This window comes from Melospiza georgiana, chromosome 13, assembly GCF_028018845.1.
Source record: "Melospiza georgiana isolate bMelGeo1 chromosome 13, bMelGeo1.pri, whole genome shotgun sequence".
Classification (NCBI taxonomy): domain Eukaryota; kingdom Metazoa; phylum Chordata; class Aves; order Passeriformes; family Passerellidae; genus Melospiza; species Melospiza georgiana.
The window spans coordinates 12,257,467-12,277,435 of NC_080442.1; the positions used below are offsets into that span (position 1 = coordinate 12,257,467).

General features: G+C 45.5%; 1 protein-coding gene across 3 annotated transcripts in view; it reads right to left on the reverse strand.

Annotated features, from left to right (window-relative positions):
- CEMIP (cell migration inducing hyaluronidase 1) overlaps positions 1-19,969 on the reverse strand; it is a 100,916-nt gene that overhangs the window by 10,992 nt on the left and 69,955 nt on the right. For all 3 annotated transcript variants that reach the window (XM_058033221.1, XM_058033219.1, XM_058033220.1), the window contains exons 12-21: positions 17,234-17,409; positions 16,458-16,667; positions 11,141-11,346; positions 8,958-9,027; positions 7,960-8,088; positions 7,190-7,275; positions 4,428-4,559; positions 2,510-2,545; positions 2,186-2,341; positions 732-912 (exon numbers count right to left, since the gene is read on the reverse strand). In XM_058033221.1, coding sequence (XP_057889204.1) covers positions 732-912; positions 2,186-2,341; positions 2,510-2,545; positions 4,428-4,559; positions 7,190-7,275; positions 7,960-8,088; positions 8,958-9,027; positions 11,141-11,346; positions 16,458-16,667; positions 17,234-17,409 — 1,382 coding nt within the window. The remainder of the gene's footprint in view (positions 1-731; positions 913-2,185; positions 2,342-2,509; positions 2,546-4,427; positions 4,560-7,189; positions 7,276-7,959; positions 8,089-8,957; positions 9,028-11,140; positions 11,347-16,457; positions 16,668-17,233; positions 17,410-19,969) is intronic.

The window sequence follows — 19,969 nt, forward strand, 5'->3', positions numbered from 1 at the left end:
TAATTGTTGTTAAACTTCTGGCAAAGACAATGGGCAAGATTTTCTGCTTTTTGCTCACAGCTCTATCTCCAAGGCAGGGAGGGCTATCTGGGAGGGTGTCAGGACCCAGGACATTCCTCTGGCTATCCAGGACAGCCAAGACACCTGCCAGGGGGCTCAGAAGCCCTGGCACAGAGCCCAAAACACCTGGGGGTTTGATTATGACCCATGGAGCAAATTACCAACCTTACATGAAGATCAGCAAGCCACAACAGTTTAGGTAGAATATTAATGAAGTTATCATGGGGTGGAAAAGTAGATTTTAGGGTTTCTGGTACGGGGGTTCAGGAGGAAAGATGGAGGGAACTGGGTGTGTCCAGCCTTTCTCCTTCTCCTTCTTGGCCTCCATCTTCTGCTGTGATGTTGGCACTTTTGGATTGGTTTAGAGTAGAAGCTCACTGTCTAACATAGGTGATAGGTATTGGAAAGTAATTGCAAACATTGTATATGTAGTTTTTAGTATAAAGACATAACACCGCCCCGGGGGCAGGCAGAGTGCCTGGAACTGTCCTGCTGGATGGACCTCGGCAGGGCAGGAGAAAATTTTTTATAGATAAGATACAACAAACAACCTCAAGACTGAGAAATTAGGAGCTCTGACTCCTTCTTCAAGCGCCGGTCTGGGAAAAGAGACTTTTAACAATCTCAGGGTCATTCTGGCAAGCTAAGGATCCCGACAGGAGGGGACTCACGGGCACATCCTCAAAGCGGATGGCGGTGACGTTGTTGTTGGGGCAGCTCTGCCAGGCGTTGTTGAGGCGGAAGGCGAGCGCGCTCGTGTGCCGCCCGTCCAGCGCCGCGAACTTGCGGAACGTGCAGTTCTGGACGTTGATGGGGCCGTCGTAGAACTGGATCCCTCGGATGGGGAAATCCCTGGAATGCATTCAGAGAGACTTGGTCATGGCACGTTAGCGTCAGGAGATGTGTTCTAGACACGCGCAGTCCCACAGTGCTTCCAATTCTTGCAGGCCGTAGGATGACTCCTAAGTTCCTGCTTTGGAAGAGAAGGGATTTCCCTTCTTTTCAGCTCTCTTATCCTTGCAAGTTCAGCTCAAGTTCTCTCGTGTTGAACAGATCATCTTTATTTAGCCTGCACTTCTCCAGGGAAGGAAGTAACAGCAATGCCAAAGGACTGAGCTAAAGATGAATAAATTTGTGTTTGCCATCAGAAATGAGTTCTGCAGCACTGAAACCTGAAACTCTGCAGAGCTGTGCAGACTCCTTGGGCTGAGTAATGGCGGGGCTAAAAGAAGTCCCACCACATCTTTCAAAGGGATGTGGAAAGAAGCATTGCAAATCAACTGCAATAAAAGAAACGTTTTTGAAAACAAGGAAAGGTCCTACAATCTATAGAGCTAAGAAGAGTTAACGGGGCACATTAATTAATCTTTACCAGCCTTTTCTGATATCAGCTGCAAGGTAAAGAAGACAGCATTTTCATACCAATTAAATGAACAAGATGCTTAAGATCTTTAAGAGATAAGACATTTCAAATTTCACTTATGATAAATAAATTTGATCCCTTCCTTGTATGATCCCTGAGAGAATTCCTGCCTGCTCCAGTGCATTTGCTCTGAGTTTCTGCATACAACATACAAGATGAGATATGTCCACATATGTGTAAAGGATATTAGGAGAGTCATAGCAGAATGGGTTTTCATTATTGGAATAGTTTATAATAAGTCTCCAGCATCACTACTGACAGCAAAATTGAGGCCTGCAATATGGCAGAAAAGCATCAGTTGAGCTGTTTGCTCACTGTGGGGCTACTGTAGTAACAGCACTGAGCACACACATGAGCACATGCAAGCCTAGGAAGGGGCTTCTATGAACCTTCCTGGCAGCTGATGGAGCTCAGCTCACTGCTCAGCACTGCTGATCACACGTCCAGAGGTGCCCTGCTAGCACAGAGTACTCTTGCTGTCCTCTCAAATCCCCTTGCAAAGGAAGGAAAGAGGAGCTTGATCTGTCTTGGCAGCCTGCAAGGATGTACCTGCCAGCAGCAGCTGCACAGTGAGGACCCTGGGATTGGGAAACATGAAATTAAATCCTTTCTGTGTAATGGCTATTAAACCGAGCAGCGCTGGGGAAACCACACTGGGCTGGATTTGTGAGTGAGTGCTTTGATGTGCTGAGCGGAACTTACGGGCCGATGGGCAGGGTCCTGCCCCGGTGATCCAGGCCCCCAGGCCCCCAGATCTCATTGTCCATGGTCTCCGTGCCCAGGTTTCCACTCTCACCCACAAACAGGCTGTTCTTGATCTCCTGCTTGGAGCCGTCGTCGTGAGGGAAGGTGCCACCGCTGGGAAGAAAGGGCTGGAGGTGAAAGGGCTGATGACAGCCAGCCCCAGCCCTGTGCCCTGCCACACATCCCTGTCAACCATCCCTGCCACACATCCCTGCCTGCTGCCACACAACCCTGCCACCCAGCCCTGCCACCCAGCCCTGTGCCCAGCCCTGCCACCCTTACCTCGCCAAGGTCAGCCCAATGCCATTGTCAGCAAACCTGCCAAGAGAAGAGAGATGCTTCAGAAGAGATTTGGGGTCGCTTTGGTTTGTCATGTCAAACTACAACAAGTAAACTGGTGGGGAATAGCAGGGATTAATTACTGTACAGTGCTCAGGGGGACTTGGGTTTTTCCAGACTTGTTCCCATTCCAGTTTTAGATGTGTTCAAATTCCAGTTTTAGATGTTTCTCTCTTGGCACATCCTGCAGAATTTGCAGATCACATGAAGCAGCAGACACACACCTGACTGCTCCAGCTGGGGTTAAGATGGTGATTACTAGCCATAGTTTACTTGCCTGATAAAGCTTTATCCCTTTGTCTAATGAGCACACACTTTTCTCTGGTAGATAAAACAATCATGCTTATCTCCAACTCCAACCAGCTTTTATTATTTAATGGTGCTTTGCCTTACACACTATGTTCCCCTCTCTTCATGTTTCACAAACTGCTTCCATAAAAGAGCTTTGCAAGGTGATAAAAAAAGAGCAGCTTGGCTTCTCTTTGCTCAACAGGAATACAGAGATCAGAGCTTCCTTATTAAAAATAATTTTAAAAAATTAGAATATCTTTCTATTTTGCTGAAATTTCAGCATAAGATAAATCACAGCTGCTGGTCCTTGACCGCTGCTTAGAGAAATGCCACTACGACCTGATAGTTCAAGTCAGTCTTGATGGTGTCTTCACACCAGCATCACCTCCCACGTCTGTCCCTGATGCTGGCAGTGGCTGGGAGCAGATCCCCTCACTGTGCTGCTGTCTGTAGGTGGCAGCCCTTCCCACCCTATGGCCTCCTTGCTTCCCTGCAGGCCACATTAACGCTGGCCCTGTTAATGGGACACATAAATTAGATTCTAGCCATAGAAAAGGAAATGGCTCTGGCTATAAAGACAATTACAGTTTGATGGCTGCTTCCTCCAATTCACACACGCTCAGAGATTTGCTGCTGGAAACTCATAAAGCACTTGGTGTTTTAGCACCCTGGCAAAGGATATTCAGCAATGCAAATGTCCCAGTGACCCGAGTGGGATCTGTGAGGACAACACTTGCTGGCTCTGGAGCTGGTGGATTCTTGTGGCTCATAAGAAACACAAACTGCACTGCTCAATATGACATTTGTGAGTGTTCTGCTACAGCCCCATTCTCACCAGGTCTCTGCTGCCAGCTTATCCCACTGGCTGCTTTAGGAGGTTTGGGTCACTCCAAGGTAAGGCAGCTCTGTCTGGGAACTGGACACCAGATATCAGCGTGGCAGCCATTCCCACCAGGGTTATCACAATACCCCTTTCCTTCTTCTCCTCTTTGCTAGGATTGATATCAGGAGCCTGGCTCAGAAACAGAAACTGCAGCAGATCATCTGTTTTCAAGTGCAAAACAAATATCAGCTCTGGCTAGGGCAGGAAATGGCCTTCAAAGAGCACAACACACACTTGCCCAGACTCTCCCTTGCTGCTGGGATGCATAGTTTTATGTCTGCTCCATCAGTACCTGCTTATTCAGCATTACACTGAACCACATAAAACTGATCTGTGACCAGCCTGAGCCAGGAAAGGTGGTGCATTTCACTGTTTTCTTTTCAAAGCACTTCATCTTTAATATTTTAAAAAAATAGGTTTTATTTTTAGTTATTTACATCTGTGTGTCTGTATTGTGACGATTTATTGCTGGTCAGCATCACAAAGAGAAACAACCTGAGGCATCCTCAGCTCAGACAAAGCAGGTTTTGTTTGTGTAAAATAATGCCTGTGGTGGCTTAACATTTCATCTTCATTTCAATCCTGGCCATATGAAAGGTGCAAAGCGATACAAATAGTCTGAACCACAGCTATGCTCGCCATAAACACCAGGCTGAACTCTGAGAGTTGAAATAAGGCAAAACTCACTGGCAGTTGTCCAGCCACACATCTCCACCTCGCAGCCAGGCCCCGTGATCCTGATTCTTGTAGGCAATAAAGCCCTCAATTATTGCAGGTTCCCTGGGCTTCAGAGGATCAGCATCCTTGTGGGGGCTGTACCTGCAAGCAGAGGGAGAGAGGAAAGGTTGGTTGGAGAGGGAAGGTGGCCTTGCTGCCTGAACATCTGCTTCATGGTAACTCAGGAACAGCTTAGGGACCACTCTCCATCCACGTAGCGTGTCTGCTCAAGCTGTGGTGGCCAGGCCCAGCTGCCAAGGGAAGGAAGGTCCAGGCAAGGCAGTTGTAAAGACCTGCTCCAAGTTTCCTTTCACCATTCCGGTGTTGTATTGCTGATATATTGCTGAAAGCATGGAAAGTTTATTATTGCTCCCAAAAGTTCCAGATATATTTATTTTTAATCTCTTACAGCTATCCTTTAGCATGTTCCTGTTATTTAGATAAATATCCTTTTGTTTTCCCTTTTGAGCATTCTTATCTCTTAACTCTGGCTATACTGTGGCCATGAGTACCACTGCCAAATTTTTCTTGCTGTGGAAAGGAATTTGAAAATCTTGGAGAGGGGCTGAGAGTATGTCCTTCACTACTCCCACTACACAGGACACACATACAAGATTTAGTGACCCTGAAGTTCTCAGTATGATGAAATGTTGGCCTGATTTGGTGAAAAAAAGCAGACAGAAGCAGAAACTGCAGCAATGTGTGCCCTCAGCTGCTCCCTGACAGCCGCTGCTTGGGCCACAGGATCTGAGCAAGGTGATGCTGAGCTTGGCTGTCATTTCCCCTGTCCTGAGGCTCCTTTCTGCTGTTGGAGGAGCATCCTCCATCACACTGCACAGCTTAGAAAACCTGACAGATGAGTATCCAACTCAGTGCCAGCAAAGGATGGTCCAGAGATTAAAATTCATTCCTCACCATGGAAAGCGAGGCCAAGCTGTCAAATTGCTAACAGATATTCAATAGCACTTTGCTTTGCTTAATAAGCCATCATATCAATCTAAAACTGAGCATCAGGCTGATAGGGTTCCAATAAATGAATATTGCTTTGGCAGCTTCATCACTGTGAATTTACTTTCAGAGACAGATTTAGTATCAGCTCTTGTGAATTCCCCAGGCATTGTTAAGTACACATATTTTGAGATGGATTCCAATTTCATTCACATCCATGATAACTACAGGGTCCAGAACTTGACTTGGACATTTAATGCTGTTACTGAATGCAGAATAATCTCTCCAATTCTGTCACTGTCCAGCCTAGCTCACAGTTTGCTTCAGCCAGCCCAACTTCAGTCATTTATTCAGTTCAGTCTTGTCACGTGAAAGGTGGAAAATGGAATAAATAATCTGAGCTGCAGTTTGTGCTGCTGGGTAATCCCCGAGCACAACCATGAGTGCATTATGAATTGTTTGCCTTCCAAGGGCCATTCCTGCCCTTGTATGGCAGGGGAGAAATTGCCTTTTCTAACCACTAACTGTGCCTGTGGCAGCAGGCAGCTCCCCAAGGCACGTGTTCAGCTGCTTGGAAAAGCAGTATCAGGCTCCAAAGAGCAGGCTGCTCTTAAATTATTTTTTTAGCAGCTACTTTTACCATTGAATTAATCACTTCAATTAACTGAGCATTTAAATAATGTAAATAACATTCCCTTTTGAACATCTTTTAGCATCAGCTGCTAGCCAGGGTGATGTGGATAACTGATATCTGAGCTCCTGGCTGGGCTCTCCTGGGAAGGAAGATGGATCCCACCCCAGTAATGCTTACTACAGTAGTCTGGGTAACCCACACCCCAGAGATGAGAAGGAGATAGAGTTGTCATTCTCTCCTGCTGAGCAGAGGCTTTCAGCAGGTTTCTATTCCTTACATGGTTTCTTCTATCAAGAAATGCAGTTGTGGGGGAATGTAAGTTAGGGTGCAACTGGAGGCAATTGGTCTGTTAGGAAAGAAACAATGACATTTGAGAGTATTTAAGTCCTTTTACATGTCTGGGGGTTGGTAACTAAGAGCCAGACTTAACCTCTGATGAGATATAAGGGTGCAAGTGCAGCCCTTTCATCAGCCTCCTCTGGGGCCAGCTCTGGGGAGAGAGTGGGTTCTCAGAAGCCACCAGACCACACTAGGTCTGCTGATATGATCTAGTCTACAAGGAGGCTTCCATTATTTCTAAATTACTCCATTAGACCACAGAGAGGCTGTGCACAGCAGCAGAAATGGAGAATAGCTCTGTGTATTTCATCGTGATTGTTACTGCAGTGTCAGATTTGGAACTAGACTGAAATCTGAAATCAAAGCATGGCATAAGCACTCCCTGTTCAAGCAGGTTCTAAAAGAATGAACAAAATTAATAGCATTCCCAAGGAATACTCAAATTTCTTATTCCTAAGAAACTCTTGCAGCAACTCCTGCCCAGAGGGACTGTTGACCAGGCAGTGAATTTTCTTCCTTATCTAAAAAATTCAAAAATCAATGGAACACCCTACAGCAGATGTGATATCCAAGCCAGCTCAGCTCAGAGCTAAAGAACAAGGATGAAACCAGAAAGGTGTGGGTGTTGAGGGTCCCTTATAAAGGAGAATGGAGAGATGAAGTCAGAAATGGCAAGGTGTATCTAAGTGAAGACCTTCCCTCAAAAAGAGCGACCCCAAAGGCATTGCAATGATTCTTGTGAGCTTCCCTGGGGTAATTGTCAGTGTTTTAGAGAAGTCTTTTCCAAATCAAGCTATGCAAAACACTTTACCTCCCAGAAATCAGAGTCAGGATAGGTCTTTTGTCCTTGGCAGAGGCTGGGGTTGTTTTAACGCCGTTATCAATGATCATTCCAGCCTAAAGGAAAACAGAAATGCAATTATCACAGTATATTTATAAATTTTACAGCTCTTTCAATCTCCAGACTCTACCCCCAATTGTTCTAAGCCAAAGTCACCCCCATGATGCTAAGAACAGCTTCTGTCAATAGCATGTGAAACAGAGGGCTGCCAGGACTATCCAGACTTGCATATACCCCCCAAAATTGCTGCAAATTTCCAAAGCTGCACTTTTCTCATAATTGCATGTATTCCCACATACCTAAACTTCAGCTTCAGTCTAAAGCCCTCAGTAACACAACATGGCACGCTAAGGAGCAAATCAGCAGAGATAGCGATTAGACACAGCAGCCGTGTTTATCCCTCCAGAAGCTGTTCAGGTAATTGCCAGCATTGGCAGCTGAGGTGCATCATTAGACAGGCTGCCAGCAGATGCTCCTGGAGGCAGTATTTCAGGAGCACGGAGGCAGGGAAGCAGCCTGAGCAGAGGGGAGAGCGGCTCTGGATGCCCAAGCGCCAAGCGGAGCAGGTGCCGGCTGGCCGCGAGCGCTCCCGCGAGCTGCCTTATCTGAGCCACAAACAAGCAGAGCTGCAGAGCTCCAAGGGAAACAGAAGGCACAGGCACTAATAGCTTGTGTAGCTGGAGGGAGGGATGGGGTTTGTTTTGAGGGCAGCATTCCCATTCCCATTGCTGCAGACTCACCCGGTAGTTGGAGTGCGCGCGGTTGTTGGAGAATTTCCCCATGGGCATGTGCTCTGAGTAGCCAGGGGAGTACATGCCTGCTGAGGGACCTGTGGGCACGTGGTGCAGCACAAACCAAAAGCCTGTTTCCTGAGAGAGAGAAGGGACAGCTGAGACTTTGCTGACAAGAACATACGCCCAGGGATTTCAGGACAAACCACAGCCATTGATCCATGTAACGCTCTATGGAAGAGTTTAACGCACACGAAGAATTTAACGCACATGAAGAGTTTAACACACACGAACTCGCTCTTATATTGTAACCCATGTAAGAGTTTAGCGCACATGAAGAGTTTAACGCACATAAACATGTAAGAACATTGTATCCCATGTAAGAGTTTAACGCACATGAGCATCGATATTCACCCTTCTGATCTTCAGGGTTAAGTTTTGGCATCAATACTGGAGCATAAGTGAGACTTTCCAAACTTAAAAATCGAATAATTTTTGTTTAGTTGCCTAAAAATTTAACAAGGAGTACTAATACAGGTACCCAAGATTTGAAAGCTTTGGAAAGACCACACCTCTCTGTTTTCTTGTTTTTATGTCTTCTCAGGACAATAAGGGCTCCTGATGTGACCAAAAATGTCTGTGGAATTGGCATTAGGGCTGCCTGAAATTTCAGATCACCATTACTGTGCTGCAATCAACAATATAATTGCCAAAGACTTCTCTGAGACTCCACAGTCACATTAATTTAATTTATTCAGGCTGCACACTGTGGAATTTTGTTAAATCCAGCTCTAGAAACAGCAAGTGACAAGAAGTTTGGAGCAAAAGTAAAACCATTCTTTTTATTGGTGGCACCAGCCACATTAATGTGTGTCTCAATCAAGCAAATTTAAAATGTCTGTTGTCTGTGTCACAAAAGCAGGTTTTATTCCAGTGAGAGCCTCCCTCAGCCTTGCAGGACTGTCACTGGCCTAGGCTGTTACCAAATAAGAAACTTGTGCACTCACTTCAGATCCAGCAGCTGCACAGTTTATAAGGTTGTTGTGTGGGTTGGCTATCCAGAAGGTTGATACAGCACTGCAGGTCAGAAAAACAAAGAATGGCATGAAAATGACACTTTGAGCACACACCAGAGTCACCCATAAACTCCCCCAGTGCAGACAGGGCTGATACCTCCCCAGATAAGGGGCCCTGCCCAGGGGCAAGAGGAATGTGTTTTTTCCTTCTCTTCTCATATCTCATGTCCTCTGTGGTTTGACAGAGAACATGGCCTTATCTTTTAAAACACCACATATTAAATGAGGAATTTCAACTGCAATTCCAAGCCTGCTATGAAGCTGTCAGATGTCAATCATGGTTTATGATAAGGTAAATATGTTGTTGCACAAGTCACAGAAAAGAACTTTGCCCCCACATAAGCCCTTGGGTTCATTAGAGACTCGTTTAATCAAGGAACCCAATGAATTGCCCACTAAGGGCTTTCCAAGTGTACCCCCCTATCTGACTGTTCCAAGAGCTGCTGTGATTGATTAACTTTATTTGCTCCCACCCTCCTGCACATTTCTTTTGGGACAAAAGCATTCCATTTGTCTAATGCACATAAAAGACTCTCAACTGAAAGATTCCCATCAAGGAGGACAGATCAATCCATCCATCACTGTCCATGCTGTGACATACAGAATTTGTTAACCAACAGGCAGGGAAACATCCAGCACTTACAGCCAGCAGATTGGCCCCTAAATCTGCTGGGTGAGATTTGCCCTTCTGCAGGATATAAACCTGCAGAACCCCTATGTTTATTTCAATCTTGCCTGAAGGATAGGGGCTTTACGCCAACTGATTTTGCTGATGCATTTCCGTTTGACTGACTTTATGGTGAAAACAGCAAAATTTTTCTATTTTGGTCATGGGACTGGCCTGGAAATAAACAAATTTGGATTATTTATAGACCACCTCCTGCTGTGTAGGCAAGGGCAAGGACAGTGTATTTCCACAGCGACCTGCCTTTCAGCCTAATCTGTTCTTCAGAGCCACATGGATTGGGCAGGTTACAGAGTCATTTGGCACAATCTTTTGTTTGAATTCCTAGCAGCAGCTCCCTGCCTGCCTCTCCCAAGCTGATGGAGCCACAGCTGGTGCTCATCCTGTCTCTGCACTGGGATTAGTGTTGGTGTACTCATGCACTTCCAGGCTGGATGAGCCCAGTGCAAAACAAGCTGAGCTGTTTTTTCTGACCAGATCTTGAATTCTTTTATAAAGGAAGACAGGGCAGATCAAAGTACCATAACACCTTTCCATTAGAAAGCACTCATTCATGCAACAGTCTTCAAAATTACAAAAAAAATATGTCCCTATGACTATTAAACAAATTATCAGTGGAAAATGAGCATATTGGCTAATTAACCCTTATTTTAAGAATAGGGACACTAGGTGTATTTTATAAACAAACACAGATGTGAAAAAGAGCATTGCATTAATTCCTCTCTCTCCCTTGCCAAACTAAAAGTCAAAAATATCTCTGTTTGAACAAAACCTCAGCTGTTCTGAGGACAAAATGGGTGATACTGAAATATTTTCAACATCAGCTGCCATTTGAGATGAGCACAAATGTCAGGACGTGGCCCACTCTGAACTCAGCAACTTTTTGCTGAGCCATCAGCAAAATTATGGTTCAAGACTCTACAAAGCACAAGGCAGGGCTTGCACACTTTGAAACAAAGATTTACAACATTTTAGGTGGGAACCATCTCAATGGACTTTATAAACAAAAAGTTAAAAGTACACCTTAGGTCTGTAGGCATCTGAACAGCACAAGGATAAAGACCCCAAGGAAAATGCTCTCCCAAATTTGGGGCAAACAGCCCAGATCCCTACAGATATCTACATAATCCCATACACAGAATTCTGTCTGTTATGGCTAAGTCCTACAAGGAGAGGGAGATGGAGGAGATTGGAGATGGAGATGGAGATGGAGATGGAGATGGAGATGGAGATGGAGATGGAGATGGAGATGGAGATGGAGATGGAGATGGAGATGGAGAGGAGAGGAGAGGAGAGGAGAGGAGAGGAGAGGAGAGGAGAGGAGAGGAGAGGAGAGGAGAGGAGAGGAGAGGAGAGGAGAGGAGAGGAGAGGAGAGGAGAGGAGAGGAGAGGAGAGGAGAGGAGAGGAGAGGAGAAGGCTCTCACTCACCTGCAGTCCTGCCTGGGCTTAGGGATGTAGCCTGGGTAGGCTCCCTCAGTGATCAGCTTGCACATCCTGCTGTCGCGGTCGGAGGGGAGCAGAGTGCTGGGCTTCACCAGCAGCCCCAGGCAGTGTTCAAATGTATTGCGCTCCTCTGGTCCATCCTCCGTAAAGAAACAATGGCCCAGAGCATCATAACCCACCACATCCTTCACCTGCATGAACAAAACAAGGGCCAGTGTTGAGGTTTTATGCTCAGCCACTGCACAATTAGAACAAACAGTATGATGGCACATAGGAGCCTCAGTTCCCTTTTGAACTCAGGATCTAGAACCAAAACCAAAAGCAAGATTCCTCTCAGACCCTTCAGAGCTTATAGTCAAAGCAATAACTCTAACACTTAATTAGAATTTGTCATCACCTAGGAAATGCTCATTCCATTCCTTTGTTTGCCTGAGAAATCAGAGACTGTCTTAGCATGAAGCTGGAAAAAACACAGGGTGGGGGATGAGGAGAGGAATTAGATGTTCAAATCACATCTGGGCTCATTCATCTTCATGTGGAGTTACATGGGCAGCTACATAAAATGCAGCTCAAAAATGCAGCTGAGATGAAAAATATTTTTCCAGGCTATCAGAGAGGCAGAAATTTGTTTTCCAGACAGGCTGGCTTGCTTTATGTTTAATGTGATCTTTTTCTTCAAGCTGTTGACAGAAGCTTTGCTTGACCCTGAGACAAATCAGCTGGTGTTAATCAGTGCTGCTCTGGTTTTGGTTTGGATGCTGGTAACATCAGGACACTGCTGGTTGGACAGAACAACAGCCCTCACACCACTGGAATATCTGAGAGCAGGAATGTGAGTCTGAAGCATAAGGATGGGACAAGATGGGAAGCAGCACATCAGTTGTCAGTGGATATATCTGGGATATAGAAAATTAATGTCAGGTCTCCATTGACCAGGGCAAGGTCTGGATCTCCTGGGCTCTTTCCTTGCTGTTCCCATCAGTCACCACTCATCAATCACCTTGGACTCAGGAAACCTCCCCAGCAAAGGTTAATCTGCCACAGAAGTGTTCCTCTAAATGCTTCTGATGAAACAGTAATTGTCAGGGGACAAGGGACAGTATTAACCATGATAGAAGCCCTGTTCATCATGGTGTCACTTGGAGAGACCAAGTGCATGGGCATCCAAGTGCTTGAATTGCTTTTGTAAACAGGCTTGAGACTTCTTTGTCACCTTCACACCTCATTCCTGGGGCAAGGAGCACCAATTTCAAATAAAATCCCAGTATTAGTGTTGAAATGATTACAAATATGTTTTCACATGAGAACAAACACTTTGCTTGCCAAATCTATTACTGGCTTACAACCACACAGACTTCTATTATGTAGCATCCATGCTCCAGTGTAAATACTCAAATCTCTGAGCACAATTCATCACAGTCAATTAAACACTGCTAAAAATGACCTGCAAAATGTTACATTCCATTAAGCTACCTCACTGAAATTCACTGTTAACTTCCCATTCTAATAAATTATATATTTTGCAAGGTTTAGCCTTCTTTATTTAGGTGTAAAACATGTATACTAAATGGTACCCCCTCAGAAGAATGAACTATCCCAGCCTTGTTATGATATAGGTTTACAGGACAGAACTTTTCAAGAGAGTGAGCATCATTCTGAAGAAGGTTTCCAACATGTAGAGGAAGTCTTTTAACCACAGAGATCTCAGAATTCCATAGAAACTGCCACCAAATCCTATCAGCTTTCTCTCACAGGACAGCAATACCAAAAAGACACATAAGCAATGGTGTTGGGACATTTAGATGATGGAAGCAGTTTCCCTAGAGAAATGTTTGCCACTTCAGCCATTTATCTTTCCAGCTGGCACAACACTGCACCAGGACAGGGACAGGGAAACCTGCAGTGCCCAGACTCAGCTGGGGCCAAGCAGGGATGCTGTCCCAGGGAATCACATCTCCCAGAGCAGTGAGAGAGAACAGAGCAGGGTGAGACAGGGCTGGGCACTGGCAGAGAGGCTCAGAGCCAGCAAATGCCTGTTGTTCTCCTAACTCATCCTTGAAAGTCCACAGAACAAGAGGGAGTTAGAGCCAGGGATCTGGTCCCTTAGGCATTTGTCACCTTCTCTTTGATTAATTATTTCCCCACAGGCCATCTCTCAGTCACCTCTGATTTGTTTCATGCACAAGCCCACTGCTGAAATGCTTGCATAGCAAACAAGATGCTTGTTCCAAAATTACTCTTCTAATGTATTTAATTTTTTCTCTGATTAAGACATTGCTAATAGTCCATAATCTTACATTAACCATGAGCAATTTAGAGCCAGATAATGCCCTTCCTGGCAAAACAATTGCTGTGAAGCATAGCTGGATTAGTAAAAGCAACACCACTGAAGCTGTTAGATAGCACAACCTCTTATTCCATGCAGTACAGGTCTCCCCTGGATCCTGCCAGACTTTATTGACCCTCATTTAATTTCCTTCCCCAGTGGCTGCTTCTACTTTAGCTTGCACACAGGGATCCAATGGAGAATGGGAATCAGAGCAAAGTTCCATCCCTGGGATTGCAGTGGTGTAACTAGGTGGTTTTTTGGCCAATATATTGCAGAAAACATTGGGTAACTATTGCATATTAAAACAATAATTATGGTGAGAAACGAATTTCTACAGACAAGGACTCTCTGTGCCTCTCAGCTAATATGAATTTACAGGCAAGTGCAACCCATCAATGAGGAGAGCTAATGTTGAGACAGAGACTTCCAACAGACTGTGCAGACCCACAGAAAAATACCTGTCATCAGAAATAACTGGATACTCTTTTCTCCTAGACTTTTCAGAATCTATGAGTATCTCTGAAGTGGCGTGATAAAAGTAACAGCAAAGCAAGCAGGAGAAATTGTATGTAAATTACCTGCCTGCTTTAATGACAGTATAAAACAACTGATGCCCCTCTCCCATTTATTAAAAACATTTTCACAGGGGCTCTACAACACTCATGCAAGAAGCAGCTCTGAAATCAACAGCTCAATGTTAAGGACATCATTCAGTGCTGTGCTATGCTGAAGTTTAATAATCCAGCTAGAATTTTTATGGCTATTCCCAAAGTGTGCACATCATAAAGGCAAATTTTCCCTCAGCAAAGAGCACTTTGGATCTACCTGATCTCAGAGGGAATGGATGATACCTGGGGAAAGACAGGGCTCATCTCTGCATGAGTGGTGCTCCTGCATGTAGAAACAGCTGGTGCTGCCCGAGTAAAAAGACAATAGGCAGCTGGGAAATGTGTACAATAACTACTGTAGTCATCAGAAACCCTTGTGGGTGTCTTTGAATATATCTGGCGCAGAAGGAAGAGGAAAGGAAGGAAATGAGAGTCAGAAAGCAGATGAGGAGATTGTGGTAGGATCACCTGATGGATCAAGGCATGGAGCTGCTGACTGCAGATGTGTATCAGAGCCATGGAACAATACCTAAGTGATGCAACCTTTGGAGCACATTTTCTGTGATGCAACTGAACAAACTTGATCAGATTGCTTTAATTCACTGAGGCTTTCTTTTCAGCCATCAGCAATAATGATGAGGTTAAAAAAACCCAAAACAAGTAAAGCTAAAGCTTCATATTCACACATTTTGAGAAACTAAAAACAAGAAGGATTATATTGACTAAATAATGTCCTAAATTACAAGATTTCTCTTGGGTGCCTTATCACAGAAGCAAAGTATGATCATTTAGGGAATTGTGGTTGTTCAATAACAGCAACAGAATCAGGTCACTTTCATCAGTTCTATCAGCCTGTCTGAATTTCACTTTGCCACCTCAGCTGGAAAAGCCTGAGCACATGGACTCCTATACCACAGATCCCCCATGGCACAGTTGTTGCCCAGAGAAAGCACAAGGGACAAAACTATTTCCAAATTCTCTGCATGAACCCATCCCTCTGACTGACAAGAAAAATGCCAGGCTCTGGGTATTTGGTTTGGCACAAACCAACTCTGCACATTCACTGTGTACCAAGCCCCTCTACTGGCAGCTTCAGACTGGGCAAATGCCACATGACCCTGAGTGACTTATATAATTTATACAGTAAAATGTCTCTCCATTTCAGAAGCATGTTCATGGTAAGTTTTCAAGATCACATTATAAACTTAGAAGGACAGAGGTCAAACCCAAAACCACAGATTCATAAATAGCAGATAAAAGCTGGTCTGCTTCTGGAACTGCAATTTAAGTGCCCTTTATTCAACTTCTGTGCATTTTAATTATCCTGAGACTCTCCCTTCAAGTGCTGGCACTTCTAGGGGTATGAACTCCTAATGCACAGTCACCATCCAGGTTGCAACTGCCAATTACGTTTCCACTAAAATTCTGTTATATATAGCAGCAGGGCTCTTGACAGTACAAATTCTCCTCTTCAAGGCTTGGATATACTTTTTTCTTTCGGAATACACTGCCATTTCTCACTCTCACTAAATTGGTGAGAGTCCTTTGCCCAGAGAAATCCTGCACCTTTAAGATTTGCTTCTTGAAGATCATCCACTCCCCCTGGACTCTTCTGCCCTTCAGGACCTGCCTCTCAACTCTGCCAACCAGGTTCCCAAACAGGCCAAACTCTGCCCTCTGGAAATCCAGGGCAGCAGTTCTGCTGACCCCCCTCCTTACTTCTCCAAGAACAGAAAACTTCTGCAATTTTGTGATCACCATGCCCAAGACAGCCTCTAACCATCACATCACCCACAAGTCCCTTTCTGTTCACAAACAACAGGTCCAGCATGCTTACCCCAAAAACAAAGCCACCCCTAGATCTGGGGAGAATTGGAACATGTTCTTGACATTTCTGATGTGCTGTGTCTTGTCTAGTATCCATCAGTCATTCTAGAGATTTATCCTAAAGGATTTCTTGTTATAGAGTGCAACTCCAGCAAATCACAGCTCTGTGAGTGCTTAATGCTATGACTGGCATTACAAGCCCAAACCTCTATTACAGGAAAGATGAGGCACACACTTAAAGCTTCTGATTATCCTCTTTAAATAGCAAACTCCGTGTCTGCAGAAAGATGCAACCACTCATTAGGGACGGGCTGGTCTGCAGTGCCCAGACAAATGCTCTGCCCACTCTGAGTCACACACAGCCCCCAGTGCCACACTGGCAGCTTGGGATACTCCTTGTGTATGCAGGGTGGGAAGAGCCAGGCTTTGGCTTTAACAATAAAACACATTATTCTGCAATAATTAAGCTGCATTCATGCTATGAGGAAGTTTTTTCCCTGCTGTCTTCATCTCTAAGGCAGACACTGGAACTTCTTACCAGTAAACCATTGGATCCATGGACTGTGACACAGCGGGAGAAGGTGTGGTGGATGGAGGTGTCCTTCACATAGGTTGGAGGGTTGTAGCCTCCTTTCTCATCCACATCTCCAGCCATATGGAAATGAATGGGGTAATGCCCCATTGTCTGCTGCCCCATGTACTTCAGTTCCAGACCTTCAATGTGGGTAGCCTTAAAATCAAGACCAATCTGGAGAACAAAAGAACAGCAGTCAAGAAACACAAAAAATCTGTTGAGGGCAAAGAGAGGGAACACAGGCATAGAAAGGGCTGCATTGTATCTGCTGAAGGATTTACTGTGTGGAGGGGATTGTGGGGCTGCAGGGTGAGGGAGAGAGGGCAGGGTGGCTAAGGAGACCAGACCTGCTCTTTGATTTCCCCACTGCTGCCTCAGACACATTTAATTGTAGAAGGAAAGCAATTTATATTTATCATTTTCCATGTGTTTTAGCCAGCTGGGTTCAAATCAAACTTCTTGGGCTAAGTGCCACAAAAATCTAGGGAAAACTGGGATTAGGATGTGGAGAATTCATCTCAGGTGTATTGATCATCAGCCTCAATGTCTGCAGGGGCATGACATGCACTTTGAAGCTGAAGGACAGGCAGCAGCCAGAGGGTGGATCTGCTGCACTGTGGGGAGAGCTTGTTTGCTCAATGGCTGATGAGGAATTTTTCCCTTCCTGTGTCTCGCCTCCCTTGCTATGTGAAGGCGTGGCTGGAAGGAGGAAAGGACAAAGCCAAGGGCTCCAGGCTCACCTTGATGTGTCCCCCGAAGGTGTCGAAGTCAAAGAAGGAGCAGAGCTTGCTGCTGTACTCGTAGCACTGCTGCTCCATCTCTCCCATCACCAGCACGTTGCGGCTCAGCAGCCCCACCTCCGCCCGCATGTCCACGCCATCCACCACCTCGCCCATGTGCAGGTACGTGGCCTTCCCTAAAGGAACCAGATCCACTCTCAGGTTACTCTGCCTCTGCTGCTGCCTTCCCTGGGCTTCCCGTGGTGGGGCTCATGAAAGGAGCAACCGAGTCAGCACAAAGTGCTGGCTGACACCTCAGAGGAGGAAAGGCTGGAGCACAGGTCACACCCAAGGTCTTGGTGGGATGTTTGCAATGGAGGAAGTGGGATTTTTGGTCTTGGGTTGCTTCATTTGTCCAGGGGGTTAAACCAACAGTCTCTTAGACAAAACACATTTCCTACCTTGAAAAGGAACTGTGGATTACAAGTGGCTGTGTGTGAACATCAAGTGCAAAAAAGCCCTGATGATGCAGCTCCTGGAAAGTCTAAATCACCAAGGTAAGCACAACATTTCCCATAGTGAGACATGGGAAGCTGCTCAAACCCCACAGTACTGCTCTTGGGCAGGCATCAGCCAGATCCTGCTAACACCATGGCTGTTGATGCCAGCAAGGAGCAGAGTGGGCACAAAGCCCTGTAGGAATTGTGACAATCACAGCCCCGCACCAAGTTTGTGGGCTGTAAAACCTCAGACCCCCTGGCCTCCCAAACCTCTCCATTTTAGATCTACCGTCACATCTCCAACTTGCTCCCAAGGCTTCCTCCTGCCCTAGTGCAGTCAGAGTCAATGGGACCTTCCATCTACCCCAAGCCACACCTTTATTTGCCAAGCAAAGCTGTTAATAACATCTTCCACACACACCCTCCTCCACAGAGGGGTTAAAAGCACAGAAAACTTTCCCTGGCCTGACCAAAAAGGGGGGAAGTCCAGGCAGTGGGGATGTCTAGAAAGCAAAGTATCTCTTTGCTGTAATTTCATTCAAAAATATTCCTACTACCTCCTTCCTTCCGCAGGTTTTTGCAGAGAAAAGTCAGCTGGGAAAAGGTTCACCTTACTGACTCCATTCTGTATTATTCCAGTAAAAATAAGTAATAAACTCTTTAAGTAAACACTGAACTTTGAGGAATGCTACACTTGCATGTATTTAATTTCCATTGAATCGTTCAAATCCTTAATTAGAAACAAATGGCAAGCCTGAAGCCTGGCTATCCCTGCGCAGCACTTTATGCTTCAGCAGAAGTGCCAAGTCAAGGGGAGGATTTTGAACACTGAACCAATATTATTTTTAACCAAAATATGATGCTATGAATGTATGAAAAAGATAAGCAAACACCATTCACTCCCTCCTCGTCTGAAGCTGGAAGCAGTGTAATTTGATGGCAATACTGGGGTTTGGGAAGGGTGAGTGCTCCACCCTGCTCTCCCACTGCTGCCTTGTGGGACTGGGTTCTCACCACAATGTGCCTTCTGCCTGTGCACCTCTGCCTTCAAAACCATCTCACCTTGTGAAAAACACTCTCTGTTAACTAGGGCAGTGATGGTGGCCAAAGAGCTGCCTGCTCATCTCAGAAATAAAGGGCTGCAAGGGACCCTGGATTTGCACCTCACCCACTTTTTCAATTGTCTCCCTAGAAAGAACTGGACTTCCCCATGCCTGTGTTGTTGCCCTGCAGCCAGTGAGCCTCATCAGGTGTGTGGCCAAAACCAGACTCAACCCACCCAAAAAACAGCAGCTCTGCTTCCTTTATCCATATACATGAAAAAAGCCACTGCAGTGAGTGCCCTCCACATGAGGATACCCCATGCTGGAGCTTTGAGTGAATCTGCAAAGGAGCACAGCCTTCTCCTTATGGAACCTTTTTTAAGCTGTTATTTTTCAGTTTTCCCCAGAGCTGACCCCTCCTTGATTTACTGAAATGCAGGAAGGATTTTAGATAATCATAAGAACATACTATTTGAAGCCACATCTCCAGGATTTGTGGCAGTGAAATTAGATAGGCAGTTTTGTTATTCCTGTGCTGAGCTCTAGAATAATAAATGTCATGCTTGCATGTATTTAATTTAATTTAACACCAGTCCAGACATGCAAAACAGGGTAAGCACTGACAGGAATGTTAAATAGGGACTAACCAGTTTCTAAATATAACTTCTTGGGTGCATGTTTTTCACTCCATGCTTTTGCTGATTTGACATGTTTGGAGATAAAAGGAGAGACGGAAAGCAATCCCCTTCCAGAGTAAAAGCGGATTTTGAATAATAGCTCCTTTAATAGAGTTCTGAAAAACAAACCACTTCTCAAGGCAGACAGAAATTCAAGCTCCCGGCAGAAACAGGGTTGAAAAGAGACAGAGGCTGGCATGGGAGCCCTTGTGCGCTGTAAATGAGTGCTGGGAACCAGCACTACAACACTGGGCACTTCCCATGGGACCTGGAGCACTGTGAGGGGCATTTACACACACGTGGCACTGCCAGGGGCATGTCTGGTGGTGGGCAGGGAGAAAACCCACAGAAGAGTCTGCTTGCTCTGCGGTGGGTTCAGGGAGCTCACACCATCTCACTCTGCACAGCCACAAGTTTGAAGTCTGGCTGCTGCTCCCAGCTGGCACATGGGGCCTTCCCAGAGAGCAGCCAGGAGATCTGAGACCCTGAGCACTGACCACGGCAAACCCCAGCCAGGGGTTTGCAAACGGGCACTGA